A 16,486-nucleotide genomic window follows, 5' to 3' on the forward strand; every position below is an offset into this window, starting at 1 on the left:
CTTAGCACAGGGCCTCTTAATCTCCCGAGACGGCCCTGTCTTAGATAAATTGAGGTGGCTTTCATGTATAATGTTAAATGTATAATAACTTTTGAATTTGGCTTTTATAAAACATTTTTTTAACCCAACAAGATTATGAATCGAGGTCTTTCAGCGGTTTTCAAAGGGCCTAGGTCTTCTTGCTGCCCGGAATCATCTCATTTATGCCTTGCTCCATCCTTTATCATCATGCCTTACAATATGTTACAGGGTCGTCTCGGAGATTAAGAGGCCCTGTGCTAACTGCTAAGTAGAAAATTTAGGCCCCCTATTGTAACAAATTTCATTCTCATCTTGTCATTTTAAATACAATGATAATTACAATAGTAGAAAAACCAACAGAAATAATACCAAAAGTAGAGCATCAAAAGGAAAACATTTATAACCTGGATTTTAATTATGGATTGGAGAATCACCAACGTCTAAATTAAAGAACTTGTTTGCTTTCATTAGTATATTTTCCCCCTTATGTAGTGGATTAAAACAAGGAAAATGTTATACACAACCCTCAGGGCTACATATAAGCATTAAATATACACTAAAAAAACCGTATAAATTTAGTAAATATAAAATTATAAACACTAATTACATTGATTTGCGCGTGTTTTTGTCATAAATTCCTAATTTTATACAATTTTCAAGAGTATATTTAGCATTACCCTTAAGCCAATTATATTGTGTGAGAAATAGTAGGTTTAGAGAGATTAATTAAAATACAAAATTACTACGAGTGGGTTATTTATGCCTATTCGCCTTTGTATAAATCAGAAAAATTGGTTGTTAAACACCATTATATTGGATAGATTGTTTGAGAAGTTGAAATGTATAGTTTGAAAGACATAGATTATTGGATAGTTATTTCTTAGAGTTCTAGCAATGGTGATCATTTTTTTTGCCCATGGGCATTTTTTGTGAGCAAAAAAAATGATCACCAACCACAATGGTGAGAAATTGGTGAATTCCAAAAAAAAGCCCATGAGCAAAACCAAAAAAGCTCAAAACTTGAGCATTTTTATTGATGAACAGCAACCTGTGTGGACCCCACACCTGACAGACCCACTAAAAAAATTTCGGACCTCTCACAATCAAAACGACGCGTTTTGATGAAGCAGCCTCAAAGGCGCGCCTCAAAACGCGTCGTTTTGAGGTTGCAGATTTTAAAAAAAAAAATCTCAGAGCTTCTGACGCGTGCAGCGGGTTAGCGAATGAGGAGTTGACGCGTGGTGTGTGCAGCGGAGTAGCCAATCAGAAAATTATAGCCGTTTACAACGGTTATATATTTGTAATCTATTTTCTGAAAAATATATTTTGTAGAAAAAAAAATTACCAACTGTCATAAAATTAAATTCTCTATAAATAGACATGCATTTTGATATAATTTCGTAAACACTTTAAATCCTCCACATTTTAAAATTTTCTTTAAAGTATTTTAAATTTGTAGAAGAATATTGTTGTTGCAATTCAGCCATATTCAGGTAAAAAAAAAATTTAATTTTTAAAATCAATTATATAATATAATTAGTATATATGTGATTTTTTTAAAATAAAATAAAATTGTAGGCCATGTAATTATATTGCAATATGTAATTAAACAAAGTTGTGTATATTTTCTCCATAAATTTCTAAATTTGTAGTTATTAAAGTGTTGCAATTATTGGTTAATTTTTTTTGCTATATATAAATGTAGTTACGTAATAAAATTAGTATATATGTGATTTTATGGAAAAAAAAATTATAGGCCACGAAATTAAATTGCATTATGCAATTAAACAAAGTTGTGTATATTTTCTCCATAAATTACTAAATTTGTAGTTATTAAAGTGTTGCAATTATTGGTTAATTTTTTTTGCTATATATAAATGTAGTTACGTAATAAAATTAGTATATATGTGATTTTTTGAAAAAAAAATCAATATTATAGGCCATGAAATTATATTGCATTATGTAATTAAACAAAGTTGTGTATATTTTCTCAATAAATTTATAAATTTATAGTTCTTAAAGTGTTGCAATTATTGGTTAATTATTTTTTTTAATATGTACATGTAGTTATGTGTTAAAATTAGTATATATGTTATTTTGTGAGAAAAAAAAAATATTGTATGGCATGTAATGTAATTGCATTATGCAATTAAAGAAAGTTGTTGATATTTTTTTGGATTTGTTGTCATTTTAATTTGTTTTTTGAGTAAATGTTTGTAACGATATTTATCTTTTGTTTTTTGATGCAGAATCTTTTAATGGATCCAAACAACCCAAATTTCCGTCAACAATTTTCGGGTTTTAGTGATGATTTCCTAACTAATCCCGAGTTTCAATTGTTATTGCAAAGAATGGGCAATATGTCTTCGCAACCACCTCCACTGCATCAGACACCCACTGAGGTTCCCCTACAAAACCCTGCTAATGAAGATCGTACACCTGAAACTGATCTTGATAGTAACACACTCTTCGATGAGAGCGAAGAGGAAAGCGTATCAGAGACGCCGCAGTATCCTCCACCAGTTCGCATACTGGAACCCAACCAGGTTCCTGCACGAGCGACCCGTATTTGGTCTGTTGCGGAAGATGAAGCTCTAATTGGGTTGTACTTGCAGATTAGCGAGGATGCTATTAAAAGTACAAGCCAAAAAGCAACTAGCCTATGGCGCAATGTACACGCAGCATATCAAACTTTGCATACGCAGAAGCCGCATATAATTCCGCCAAGACCTATTAAGAGTCTGACGTCGCACTGGAGAAGGTTGGCAGCGGACACACTGTAGTGGATATCTGCTATGATGAAGCAGGTAGACTTCCGGAGGGAGGGAGTGGTTACAATGAAGCTGATCGTATGAAAAGTGCGGCGAAGCTTTTTCATGTCGCCCAAGGTCGCAATTTCACTTTTCCTCACGCAATTGAAATGCTTAATAAGGATCCAAAGTGGAGGCCAAAGCAGAGATGGTCAATGTCATTGAAGGAAAGAAAAGCCGCTTGTGATGCTGAGGAGCAAGGTAGTGCTGGAAGTGGGAAGAGGTCCAGAGATGATGTAGGGGATGAAACCCCTACGGATGGTTTTTCATCTGGCGGTTTACAACGACCCGAGGGTGTCAAGAAAGCAAAGGCAAAGCGTAAAGGGAAAGCAGTAGCAACAGAAAGTGGTTCGTCTGAGCTTAGCGAACGAATGAAGGAATTCGCTACAATTCGCGAGAGGGAGGCCATTCTGAAGGAAGGGAGGATCAAAATTGAAAAGGACAAGGAACAGAGGAAAAGGGAGGAACTTGACATTCATAAGATGAAAACCTGGTTTGATATGGTGCAAGCTCTGAAGAATTTGCCTACGCCACTCACTCCTGAAGAAGAGTCGTACAAGAATTTTTTACTGGGTAAATTACAAGGCTTTTAAGCATGTTTGGTTGTAGTAGGTCTACGCTTGTATTAGATAAGTTATTTATTAAGCGCAATTTAGTCTTTTATTTTTAAGTTGTATTAGTGGTGTGGTTAATTTCAATGTAAGATGTACACTTGTATTCTGATTTTCCAATATTGAATGACAAGTTGTTTAACAAGTTGATTTAAGTTGCCATTCATACCGACATAATTGCTTTAAATCTTTGTCATTGTGTAGTCACATTTTTCTGATTTCACTTTATCAGAATGCTTTAACTTTGTGTCATTGATACCGACATAATTACAATAAATCTTTGTCATTGTATAGCCACGTTTTCCTATATTCACTTTATCAGAATGCTTTACCTTTGTGTCATTGATACCGACATTATTGCACTCAAGATTTGTCACTGTCAACTAGCATAGTATACCTATTCTGTGGTTGAAAATTTGATTCATGTACTTGGTGTGGTCATTTAGATTTGTAACCACATATTCATTTGATATTTTTGCTATATATAGTAGGCATGGCACATATCCACAACCACACCAATTCATCAAGTAACAATATTAATACGTGATGTATTCTAGACCATCATCAAGCTCAAGTTCAAGCTCATCTTCTTCAAATACTGAAGAATATGATCAACTTGTTGATGAACTCTTCACATACCAACCCCCATTTGTCCTCATGCCCCAAACACAATCCCAACACACTTCAAAAAAACCTAGAGGGGGTACGAATAGAAGAGATAGGGAAATTGGACATGTCAGGTTGTTTAATGATTACTTTTCCGATAATCCTGTGTACAACACCACCCAATTTAGAAGAAGATTTCGTATGCAACGACCTTTGTTTGTACGTATAATGAACAAGGTCGTTGAAGGTGATGTTTACTTCCAGCAGCGTAGGGATGCAGCTGGAAGGTTAGGTTTATCACCTCTGCAAAAATGTACAGCGGCGATAAGAATGTTAGGCTACGGCATGGCTGCGGACGCCGTGGATGAATACGTTCGAATCAGTGAGTCAACCGCTCGAGTTGCCCTTCAACGTTTTTGTACCGGGGTCATTGATCAGTTCGGAACCGAGTACATGCGAAACCCTACAACTGATGAATTGGCCAGAATACTGCATCAAAATGAACTGCGTGGTTTTCCAGGCATGATAGGAAACATTGATTGCATGCATTGGGAATGGAAGAACTATCCAACGGCTTGGAAAGCGCAGTACGCCGGTAGGAACAAAAAAGCAATGCTAATACTGGAAGCCGTTGCAGATCAGGATTTATGGATATGGCATTCCTTCTTTGGTATTCCTGGATCTTGTAATGACCTTAATGTCTTATATCGTTCCCCAATGTTCGATGAGGTTCTGCATGGTCGAGCTCCTCCAGTAAATTTTACCGTTAACGGCCATGAATACAACATGGCATATTACTTAGCCGGCGGTATTTATCCGAAGTGGGCAACTTTTGTTCAGGGTATCACAACCCCTCAACTTCAGAAAGATAAAATGTTCGCTGACCACCAGGCTGCTGCTCGAAAGGACGTTGAAAGAGCATTCGGTATTTTGCAAGCTCGATTTGCAATAATACGAAAACCGTCACTGGCGTACGATGAGGACATCCTGCGAGACATAATGAAAGCATGTATCATTATGCACAACATGATTGTTGAAGATGAGCGTCACAACTACACTCGAGCTGAAGTTCTAAGAGCCTTCTACGAAGAAGATCAACAAGAATTAACACCAGCATCAACATCTACAACGCCACCGTTTGAATTCAACGTAGGCCGACCTACCAACTTTGACTTCAACGCATTTTTACAGCGAAAAGCTTCCCTCCGTGACAGAGAAATTCATCTATCTCTAAAACGTGATTTAGTCGAACATATTTGGCAACGATACGGGCCACGTAATTAGGGAGAAATTAGCACGACTTAAATAAAGCCAAGTACTATGGCGTAGCTACTTTTCCGTACGCAGTCGAGTTATTTTTTAATTGTTGTGTTTATTTTATTTCCTAAGTTTAATTACGCATGACGTTGCAAATGTAATTGGTTTCTAGTATTGTACCGCTTTTAAAATAAATAAAAACATTTAAGAAATTTTGAGCTTTTTTTTACAATTATTTCATATAACGTACTTAATTTTACGACAAATTTTAACGATAAAAAAGACAAAAATAAAAAAAAAATAAGTTACACAAATTTAACCTAGTTTTTATTTATTTGGAGTAATATTGTTAAAATATAAATGAAATTAATAAATGAAGAAGTGTTGTGTAGGAGAGAGAAAGTAATGGTGGGGTATTGACAAAGTAAGAGAGAGAGTGGTGGGTGGGCATTTTTTTTTGCTCACCATTGGGAGAGAAAATGTGAAAAAAAATTGCCCATGAGCAAAACTGATTTGTTGAGAGAGAAAGTGGGTAGAGAGAGAATGGGTGAGCATTTTTTTTGCTCACCATTGAGAGTGGTCTTACTTGCTAGCTGGAAAGGAAAATAAATAAATAAATCTACGGGAAGATGTGAATCTCAATTAAGAGAAATAATTGTATTTGGGGAAAAAGAGAATTAGAAGCAATTAAATCCATGAGAATTAGTAGTACTGCAGCCGGGATTTATGAGAAAACTAACCCTTTTTTTTTAAGATTCAGTGATTTTTTTGGGGCCCCAAAATATTGGGGGCCCTGTTCTGAGGCTCAGAAAAAACCGCTCAAGAGACGGACCTGATATCTTGTCATTCATGCCTTAATCTACCCTTTATCATCTTATCTTATCTTTGTTACCTCGTTTTGGCCTTGCATTGCCTTGGGTTTGTGTTGCCTTTGCTTTGGCCTAAGACAAGGTAAGACGCTAGCTTCAATTGCTAAATATAGGTGTTTTTATTCCTTGTCCTTGTGCACATATCTTATCATTGATTTTTTTATTGAGTCGAAACATTGTATCATGAATTCATGAAAACATAAGCACCAATTAAGGTCAAATATTTCAAATCAAATCGGATGGGGTTAATATTACTATGTATCTAATTTTATGTACATTTTGGAATTAAGTGGGTAATTCATATACAGAGTATCAACTATAATTGAAAGTAAGCACCAAATTGCATTCAAAATCATTGTTTGAAATAATGAAAATTTGATAGTGGTCCCACAATTAATTAAATAAATATTGACTTGCTAACAAGCTTACTAAGTTGAGTTGGAACTTGTTGAACTCGTCTTGCAAAGGTCTCAAGTTGAGTCAAGCTTTTGACGGAGTCAAGTACATATTGCTCGTGATCTCGATTACCACCCTCTTACCTAGACATTCCGAAAGATCAGCACAAAAATTTTGAGGATTTTCACACCAAGATTGCAAGGATCTATGTAAAAAAATTAAATAAAGAGAATTTCCAATGTCTAGTGTTGTGTCTGGTGTCTCAATGACTTTATTGTCAGATAATAACTAATTAAGGTCTTGTTCACTTCCTTTCAAAAAAATAAAAATAAATAAATAAATAAATAAATAAAAAATAGGTCTTGTTCACTTCACCTTTTTTTTTTTTATGAATCACTTCACCTTTTTTTTGTTGAACTTAAATTATATTTACTGAACTAAAATTATTTTTGAACTTAAATTATTTTTACTGAACTGGAATTATTTTTAATGATTTTCTATTATATTTCTTCTTTACAATTACTAATTTTTACTAAATTGAAATTAGTTTTACTTTTTTTAAGGTGAAGTGAACAGGGCCTAACTCTTATCCCAAACCATCAAAACACCATCAAACATCATAATCTGTAAACAAAATCAAGACGTGTTAAGAAAAATCTTTCAATTGCAAACTCGAATAATTTCTAGTTTGTCTCTCAATTAAGGTTTCTAGAATTTGGGGATTTTTCAAATTTTATTACTCCATTGGAAGTTAATTATTACATAGCCTATATATGCATCAAATAATAAGCAAACTTGTTAGTCTATTACTCTATTTGAAGTTAAATGCTCATAAATAAATTTATTTTCAAATAATATCTATTCTTAAAATTCCCTGAATTCATACAAACCCTAACTTTGAAGATTCAAAATTCAAGATACATACATGCAAAACTCCAATTAAGCGTAATTGTCAACCAATTTGAAGTCAACTGCTCATAAATGTGTCCAATTTTCCCAAATTATATCAATTTTTGAGATCCCCAAAATCATATTGAAACCTAACTCATGATGTTAGAATTTAGAATTCATACAACGCCTTGATACTCATTCAATCAACTCCAATTAAGCGTAAATGTTAACTGAATTTGATGTTAATTGCTCATTAATGACCCCAAATTTTCTAGATTATATCAATTTAAAATTTTCCCAAATTCTTATGAACCCTAACTTTAGAACATTCAAATTTAAAATCCATAATGTAGATTGCGCTGATTCTGCTTTGATCAACTCCAATCAGGTCGAAATTACATGCAATTAATTCGCACTTACTTTAATTGCATATTTAGTCGGAAGAAATTTGCCCTTACCTTAATTGCATATATAGTTGGAAGAGATTTGAGTTTTGAGAGAGATTGTTAAAGGGGTTATTCTCAAATTGACATAAACAAAAGGGGGTAAGTATATAAATAAACCAATTAATTTTTAAAGAGAAGCTAAAATGTGTACAAGACCCATATTCTTGAAAATTTATTTCCGATCACCCGAAATTGATATGCAATGTTGTCATGCTTGATTTGTATTATTAGCTCTTAAAAGATCTAACCACTTATGTTAGTGTATGAAATATGTCAAAAAACTTTATAGCTTATAGTTAGTGTTATGCAAGAGCATATGGAAATTCTAATCATACATTGTGGATGTTCCACCCAACAATATCTATGTCTCGAATTTGATATGTTTTTTCATTTCAGACCATCCTAAATTACTCAAAAGTATAATCTGAATACTTTCATATTTATTTGCTGCAAAGCCAAAAGCACTTGAATAATCAAGATATAGAAGTACAATAAGTAGAAAAAAACTACAATTAGTATGTCTTTAACCTTAAGAAAGAGTTAAAGCGCCAAATCCTGTTTGTTTCCAAAATGACTCAACAGAACCGCTGCTTGCACATTAGAACATTCTAGCATTTAGGAAACTATCGCGACTAAGCATAGACAACTAAATGCATTAGTAAATTAGTATGCATACATACATACAATCATAGTAAGTTACTTCCATAAATAAGATGAGTCCAACATCTTCATCTTTCCATAATAAGTTACTCCGAATGTTTTCTTGTAATTCAAGGAAGCTTTGGTCGTCTATCTCTGCTTTCTCATGCTTCCTCTTCTATTTTCTTTTCTTGAGATACTTTAGCATCAAAATCAATCTGTGAACACCAAAGAAATTTTATTAATATAGAAAAGGATACATTAATAGTAAGAGAGGAATGTCAATCTGTGAACACCAAATAAATTTTATTTATAAAGAAAAAGATACATTTATAATAAGGGAGGAAGGTATAGATCATAATCAGATCTAGTCTAATCAATGACAACAGAAACAAGTGGATAAAAGAAAATAAAAACACTTCTATTGTGTCACCATCAGATATTATGTAGAATTTGCAGTTTTCTACTTCGTACATCAAGCCAGTTAAAAATATCAAATCTAGTATAGAATGTGTAACTAGAATTTGCACTTGATGGTTTACATTTACTTTTGGATCAAAGTTTTTAGGTTACCCATGTTATGAGAGAAGGAGACCCATGCAAGAGGAGAGTAATTGACAATTTTTTTTCGTTTTTTACATTACAAAATCTTGGCTAAAAAGAAAACGCAAGTTATCAAGTGGGATGGAGTAAAATGTAAACTATCAAGTGGAACGAAGGGAATCCCTTTTTTTTTTTTTTTTGGGGGGGGGGGGGGGGCAAATAAATTAAAATAAATGCTCGACTTTAAGAGGGAGATCCTCTACCTCCCTAGCTATTCATCCTTTGCATGGACTTACTATCTCAACATTAACTTGGACATAATGAAACAACTCTCATAACCAAATCATAGTGGGAGTTCTCAGCAATTTAGATTTGGTAGTCATGTTTGGTGAACTGTTCTCATCCATTTTATTTCATTCTTTCCCCTCATAACAATTAATCCCCCTTGTTTGTGGACCATATGAATAAATATCGTTCTTCCGTTAACTATCATTTGCAACATATACTATAAATAGATGCTTTCTTTTTATGTGCAACAATTTTTTTCCAAATATAACAAGTTTGTTCCAGCAAATTGACCAGAATACCCTTACTCAAAACTTTATAACCTCAACTACATACTAAAAAACATAATTAATTACAAACTAATCTGAGCAAGTCCGAGTTCAGCTTGATGGTGCTGTTAACCTGAGCAAGTCCGAGTTCAACTTGAAAAGCTCGCAAACAAGCTAGAGTTGTTTTTTTGTGGCCCTTGTACTACTAAATAGTAAATACTAGTTTATTATACTTCTAGCTATGAAATTCATGTTTTTTGTGGCCCTTGTACTATTCACTACATACAACGCACACTACCTCTAAATTTCGAACTACCACTTTGCTAACTTAAAATACACCGAGGAATGATACACATGTACACATAGTCAGGCTGTTTAGAATTCATAGTAATAGAGAAATTAAAGAGATTTTATATCCGGACTTCCATTTTGCCCTCTTTACATAAACAAATGAACAAACAAGCATCCACAAACCAAACACTCAGCAACTTTCTCAAGAGCTACAGCATACTTCGTAAATGAATACCCCCTTCCTCCCTCTTAACCCAAGGAAAATGAATAGCCAGAATAAATTGCAACAAGGTCGAAACACTGAAATCACCCCAGGCCAGCCAACATATACTCTACACTCTACAGTATTCTTTCCAGAATAAACTTAGTCAAAGAACTACAAGCTGTAAATAAAATTCTAATTGTCCATGAATAATCATATCCTTCACTCCAATTTTCTCAATGTCTACAGAAATGACATTATGACAAACATTTAAAAATAAAGAGCTCCATTTGAAATATGCAACACAGTGTTTAACCGCACCTTTTTCAATCAACTAAAATAACTCCTTGCATAAAACTCATATCAATAATTTCACAAAACGAAACAAATTAAGGATGCTGCAATCCCTCCCAAATGAACAACTCTACATCTCTGCAATAAATTAAGATTGCATCGAAAATTTCAGGAGACAATCTGTACCTTCCAATTAGACAAGCAATTCACCTGGTTTCATAAGCAATCACATGTATGATAACTTATAACTATTATAAGTAGATATCATATCAGATTAGTGTTATAAGTTTATGGTATTGATTTTATGTAATTGGATTGCAATTCAAGTTAAAATGTGGTTCGATATGATGTGATGTTATGGTTTGATGTATAATTTTACAATCAAAGCACCAACTTGCATCATGTACGTTGTATTGTTTCCTGTTTTTCCTTCTCTTTTTTCCTTGCTGTAAATATATGCAAAACCATTCTTTAGTCTTATATGTCGATGTATGCATGTATGTATGAATTTAAAAGATTTTTTTTTTCCTTAGGTATGGGACATAGCAATCATTGATTCTGGCTTGGAGAGATTTAATGATTTAGATCTGACAACCATGATAGGAGCATTGGGAGTTGAGGTTTTTTATGTGTGTGTGTGCAGAGAGGGGGGAGGGGGATGAAAACACACACACACAATAAAGAACACTAAGATACTGCGGCTCTTGTACTCGATTTTCACAAAATCAAATTCAATATACATAGCTTCTGCCCCAGCTCCACTGGGAATGACTTTCTTTCTTCCCTCCCAAATTCCATTAGTTGTTTTCCTAATGTCTATGGCGGAATATATTGGGAGCCTGATCAAAGTCAATGAAATCTACATCTACATAGTTTCTGCCCGCCTCCACCAGGAATGACTAGCTTTTCTTCCCTCCCAAACATTCTCATTACATGTTTTCTTATGTCTAAAACGGTGAGCCTGATCAAAGTCAATGAAATCTACATCTACATAGTTTCTGCCCCACCTCCACCGGGAATGACTAGCTTTTCTTCCCTCCTAAACATTCTCATTACATGTTTTCTTATGTCTAAAACGGTATATACTGGGAGCTGAGATGAAATTTTTATCTTAACTACAGCAGGAAGCTTGGATCCTCCTTCACTATTTAATTGGGTGACGCACTGATCTGATCTCCCCTCCTCCCGAAAAAATTGAAGAAAGGACGAACAGCAATGAAATCAACCCAACCCCCATTCCTCCTAACCCCCTCCTTTTGTTGCTTCCAACTTGGAAAAGGACACTGTTGTAGACTGTTTGGCCGAGCAAGTTGAAACTTGAACAGGCACTAAATGAAGGTGGGGTGAAACTGGGGGCAATAATAATGGGAGTCATGTAGTGTGGCAACACGGCAGTAATTGGAGACTATTTAGAACAAGGTAGATTTACACAGCAAACTCTATGAGTATAGAAAGAGGACTGTAATAGACCATGTCATACCACCAGTGGTCCACACCTACTCCAGAAGAAGACAAGGCAGCAGACCCACTAAGGAGTGTGGCACTCACCACAGCACACAGGCAGCAGATCCTAAGAGTAGTCATCACCCAGAGAATGCTGAGAAAAGACAGCTGGAGAAAGAGACAAACTTAGCAGCCAATTAGGGCATCCTTTTGCTTAAGTTGTATATATAAGAGAGGGGGGGGGAGGGGAGGAAAGGCAGGCATTGTATTGAGTAGATTTCTGGAAAGTGGTAAGCTAAACTCACTGAGGAGATTGATAGGCTAAACCTATAGCTGTAAAAACCTTTTGCCTGTGAATGAAAGCTGCCATCTTTCTTCCCTAAATTTGTTGTTCAATTTTTTACTTGGTTGTGTGTGTGTATGACTATATTTGTGAATCCACTACAAAGACTAGTTTAACTTGTGTTGGTGTGGCCACCTAAGTGTAATTTTCCCTTTTTAATATATAGAAAATAATAATATTATATAGATATGCAAAGTGAAGAAACAAATGAGAACCAAATTCACTAGCTATCCTCACATAACACAAACCCGTACCTTAACAAGGGCTTTGTGCCTCTAGTTTCTGTGAAAGATTTAGCGCATCATAGAGCTCAGGAAAAAGGGAGAAGGCCTCAGAAGACAGGGGAGAGATTTCGAACAATAAAACCTTGAAGGATAAAAAAAACCTTCACTTTCTCACATCCTCGGTCCAAGAGAAAGGCTGTGATCATATCCACCTTCCACTTGATCAGAGGCCCATGACGATGACCAACCTCAGTGTGAGTGAATATTATTGTAAGCTGAAATATCTTTGGGATCAAAATTCTGAGCTTGAAGAAATTCCTGAATGTACATGTGGTGCAATGTCCAAATGTACATGTGATGTTGTGAAAAAGGTACTTGATATGAAAGGAAAGAACAAATTGATTAAGTTCATTCTGGGATTGAATTTTGGTTATGACCAGATGAAGACTAATTTCTTGAGTTTGGAAAACTCCTTTTGAGAAGCTCATGAAGAAAGAACCCCAAGTATGATCACTTGAGGGTGATAGGAAGCCTTTGTTATGCAAGTGGTACTAGAGAGCCACAAGACAATTTTGCTGCAAGAGGAATCAGGTGTGTTTTGGTCGGATATCCTTATGGACAGAAGGGGTATAAATTGTTAGATATGGAAAATAACAAAATTTTAGAGAGCATGGATGTAAAGTTTGAAAAGAACATTTTTCCTTTTCTGATAAGGAAAGGAGAAGATGATATAGTGAACATTTTGAAGAGAACAGATCATGAAGTTGAAGCTCAGGTTGATATCCGTCAAGAAACCGAAAAAAAAAATGAATTTCTTCAGGAAAATGAACATAGGAATGAAGAACATAATAATGCAAAGATTGCTCACCAACAAGGAGAAACAGAAGTAGTGATTGAGAATGCTGAGAATGTTATAGAAAAATGAACAGGAGACTAGAAAGTGAACCTCAATGGCTCAAGGATTATGTGGTGGAAATACCAATGAAGAGAAAACAGGAAGATAACCAGCAACATCTTCCTTGATATGTACCAGAATTGATGAGTCAAGTTTATACTCTTCAGAGTACATTGCCTCCCAGCCAAAGAAAGCCTCTCATGATCTTTTTAATTCCTTGCACCCCTATGAATACTAGCTTCAATATCAAGTCAACATCCAGAAAAATCTCAATTGATACAATTTTGAAGAGAGGTCTATAAACCTCTATTAATATGGTTACTTTCACAGCTGAAACAACCTCTAAAGACTCAATCTTTATGACCATGACCAATTATAGTAATGATTTTTGAGGGAAATTGTAAAGCTAACCCATTTATCCCATAGACAAATAAAAAATTTGAATTCCATAATCGTATATCGAAATTGGTAGAGCATAATAAAAGCATAAGTTATAGGTATAAAACATATGAATAAGAAGCAGCAAAGGATATGGTTATTTTTGAGAGAATTTGTAAAGCTACACATTTGAATTCCATAATTGTATATTGAAATTGGTAGAGCATAATAAGAACCAAACATAAATTATAGGTATAAAACATAGGAAAAAGAAGCAGCAAAGGATAGGGAACTCACAGAATGGAGGGTAGTGTCAAAAGGGTAACACCCATGGAGGGAGCCAAAGCTGGGGTAGGTGGATTGGAAGAGGTAATCAGCAGAATACAACAAGTCTGTTGATATGGAATGCGGTTCCGGTCCCTCTATCTCCCGGAAAACCCGAATAGAAAAAAAGCGGCGATTCTGATCAAGCATTCCAAAATGGAGGGGGACCCCAGGTTCCGGTAAAGAGCCAGTGACTACTGTGCAGAAATTGGAGTCCCCAAGGTGGCAAAACCCATTTGTGCTGAGACTATGTATACCTCTAGGGAGGCGGAATAGTAGTTGCTCATCCTCTTCTGTTATCCTCTGGCGCACCACCCCGGCACCTAGCTTGGCGAGCCCATAGTAGGTGTCACCAATTAGAATGCGACCGGGCCTATGGCGGCGAAGTTGTGGAAAATTTGCATCATTGGAACCAATCCCTGCCCATTCCCAATGGTACGAGTCCAGATGGAAGGAGAGCAGAACCCCAGATCCGCCCTTACCGAGAAACCGCCCATACAAGTACACCTTCCGGCCAACCACCACTGGGGAGGAAACCCAGATGGTGGGGGTGGTGACAGGTGGGTCATCCAGGATTGTCCACTCGTTGGTGGTGGGATCAAACACCTCGAAAAACCGCAACGACGAGGAGGGTAAGTCGATGGGTTTAAGGCTGGTGCAGCTAATCAGATTTGGTCCACCGCAACTGCCAAGAATGAACAATTTTCCGTCCGCAGTGAACGCCACCGGAGTAGGCTTACCTGTATTCATCCCCACTTTTAATTTCTGTATGTTGCGGTTTTCATCAAGCACATACACATCGGGAGGATAAATCTGATTGGGGTCCGACTCTGAACCGGAACAACAAGGTGAACGCTGGCGCTCTCCGCCCAAGATGTAAAGCCTGGAACCCAGTTTCGCACAGGCCATCACTAGAGGGTATTCTGAGGCAGGGAATTCAATGATTGGCTCAATTCTTCTTTGGTCGGAAGGTTTTTTCTCGTCGCATTCACGATTACAGAGGTCTATGGGGATGGCGAACAAGGTGTGAGCCATGCTGCTTCCAAAATGAGTCATAAATAAGTAGACGCTCTTCATATTCATCGCACCGCTGCTGCTTTTCTTCTTCTTGAGGAAATACTTGTAAGAGTGAGCAGCAAATCAATGGTTTGTTAAGAAGAAGAGTTTTTAAAGAAGAAGAGTACTCCATACTTCGTAAACCCCTAAAATTATAATATTATCAATAAAAAGGAAAAATTAAAAAATACCACCACAAATTATACAAAAGAAATAGATTATAACACTATAAAATCTTAAACTTTTATCATAACACCATAAAAAAAATCAACAAATTTGATTTCACCACCAACTAACGGATTCTTGGATGAAATCTGTTAGTAGGGCTCACTGTGAACGCGTGTCAGTCAGCTATTTGTTCTAAAAAAAAAGGATAAATAAAAAAATACTCTAAATCCTAACCCAACCCAACCCCACCACCGTAACCACCTGCCAAAGCCAAACGCTGGAACCTCCTGACCTCCTGACGAAACTCCCTAACCTCCTGTCGGAAAACGCCGGAACCCCCTGACCTCCCGCTGGAACCCCTTGACCCCACCAAAACCGCCGACTCCACCTAATCCCCCTTTCCTCCTCCCGGAAAACCACCCCAGCCACCGCAACCGTCTCACGCAATGCCCAGAACTCCGCCTGCCCAACTCTAGCACCCAGACGTTTTCGCCGTTTCAAGGGTGGAGAATAGGAGGGGTGGTTTTGAGCGGTGGTCGAAAAACACTGGCTGGTTTTCCGTGAAGGGGAAAAGGGGAAGGCGCTAAGTTGCTGGTTTTAGGGGTGGTGGTTGGGCTGGTTTCGACGGTGAAGGTAGGGCAGGGAGTGCCGGCGGCTAGGGTTAGCCTGCCGACAGTGGCAGTGGTGGTGGTGGGCTGGGTTAGGGTTTAGGTTTTTTTTAATTTTTTTTTTTTTTTATAAAAACAAATAGCTGAGTGACACATGTCTAAGGTGAGCCTCACTAACGGATTCCATCCAAGAATCCGTTAGATGGTGGTGAAGTACAAGTTTTGGATTTTTTTGTGGTGCTATAATAAAAGTTTGAGAATTTGTGGTGTTATAATCCATTTTTTGCATAATTTGTGGTGTTATTTTCTAATTTTTGGATTCCTTTCTGAGGCATGATGGGCCACTACCAGGTATGGTCCATACCAAGAGACGAAAACAGTATAAAAATCAATAATAACAGTATAAAATTAATAATAACAGTATAATAAAAAATACGCTCTTTCCTCTTTCCCTCTTTCTTTATCAAAAATCTCGCTGGAATAATAACAATATAGAATAAAAAATAACAGTATAAAATCAACAATAACAATATATTTATCAATAATAACCGGATAAACAAAAACAAAAAAAGTACTTGGTATGGACCATACCAGGTATGGGCCTATACTTACTCGAT

General features: G+C 36.2%; 2 protein-coding genes across 2 annotated transcripts; one reads left to right on the plus strand and one right to left on the minus strand.

Annotated features, from left to right (window-relative positions):
* The first annotated feature begins 3,988 nt into the window (after positions 1 to 3,988).
* LOC110716369 lies at positions 3,989 to 5,332 on the plus strand. Its single transcript, XM_021894986.1, has one exon. It carries the CDS (start codon positions 3,989 to 3,991, stop codon positions 5,330 to 5,332), a length of 1,344 nt encoding a protein of 447 aa, XP_021750678.1.
* Positions 5,333 to 8,327: 2,995 nt separating this feature from the next.
* LOC110716264 lies at positions 8,328 to 15,702 on the minus strand. Its single transcript, XM_021894874.1, has 2 exons — positions 14,011 to 15,702; positions 8,328 to 8,764 (listed from the first exon to the last, which is right to left on the minus strand). The coding sequence occupies exons 1-2, from the start codon at positions 15,118 to 15,120 to the stop codon at positions 8,711 to 8,713; spliced, it is 1,164 nt and encodes a 387-aa protein (XP_021750566.1). The 5' UTR covers positions 15,121 to 15,702; the 3' UTR covers positions 8,328 to 8,710.
* Between the last annotated feature and the right edge of the window lie 784 nt (positions 15,703 to 16,486).

This window comes from Chenopodium quinoa, unplaced genomic scaffold (assembly GCF_001683475.1).
Source record: "Chenopodium quinoa cultivar QQ74 unplaced genomic scaffold, ASM168347v1, whole genome shotgun sequence".
NCBI classification, from domain to species: Eukaryota; Viridiplantae; Streptophyta; class Magnoliopsida; order Caryophyllales; family Amaranthaceae; genus Chenopodium; species Chenopodium quinoa.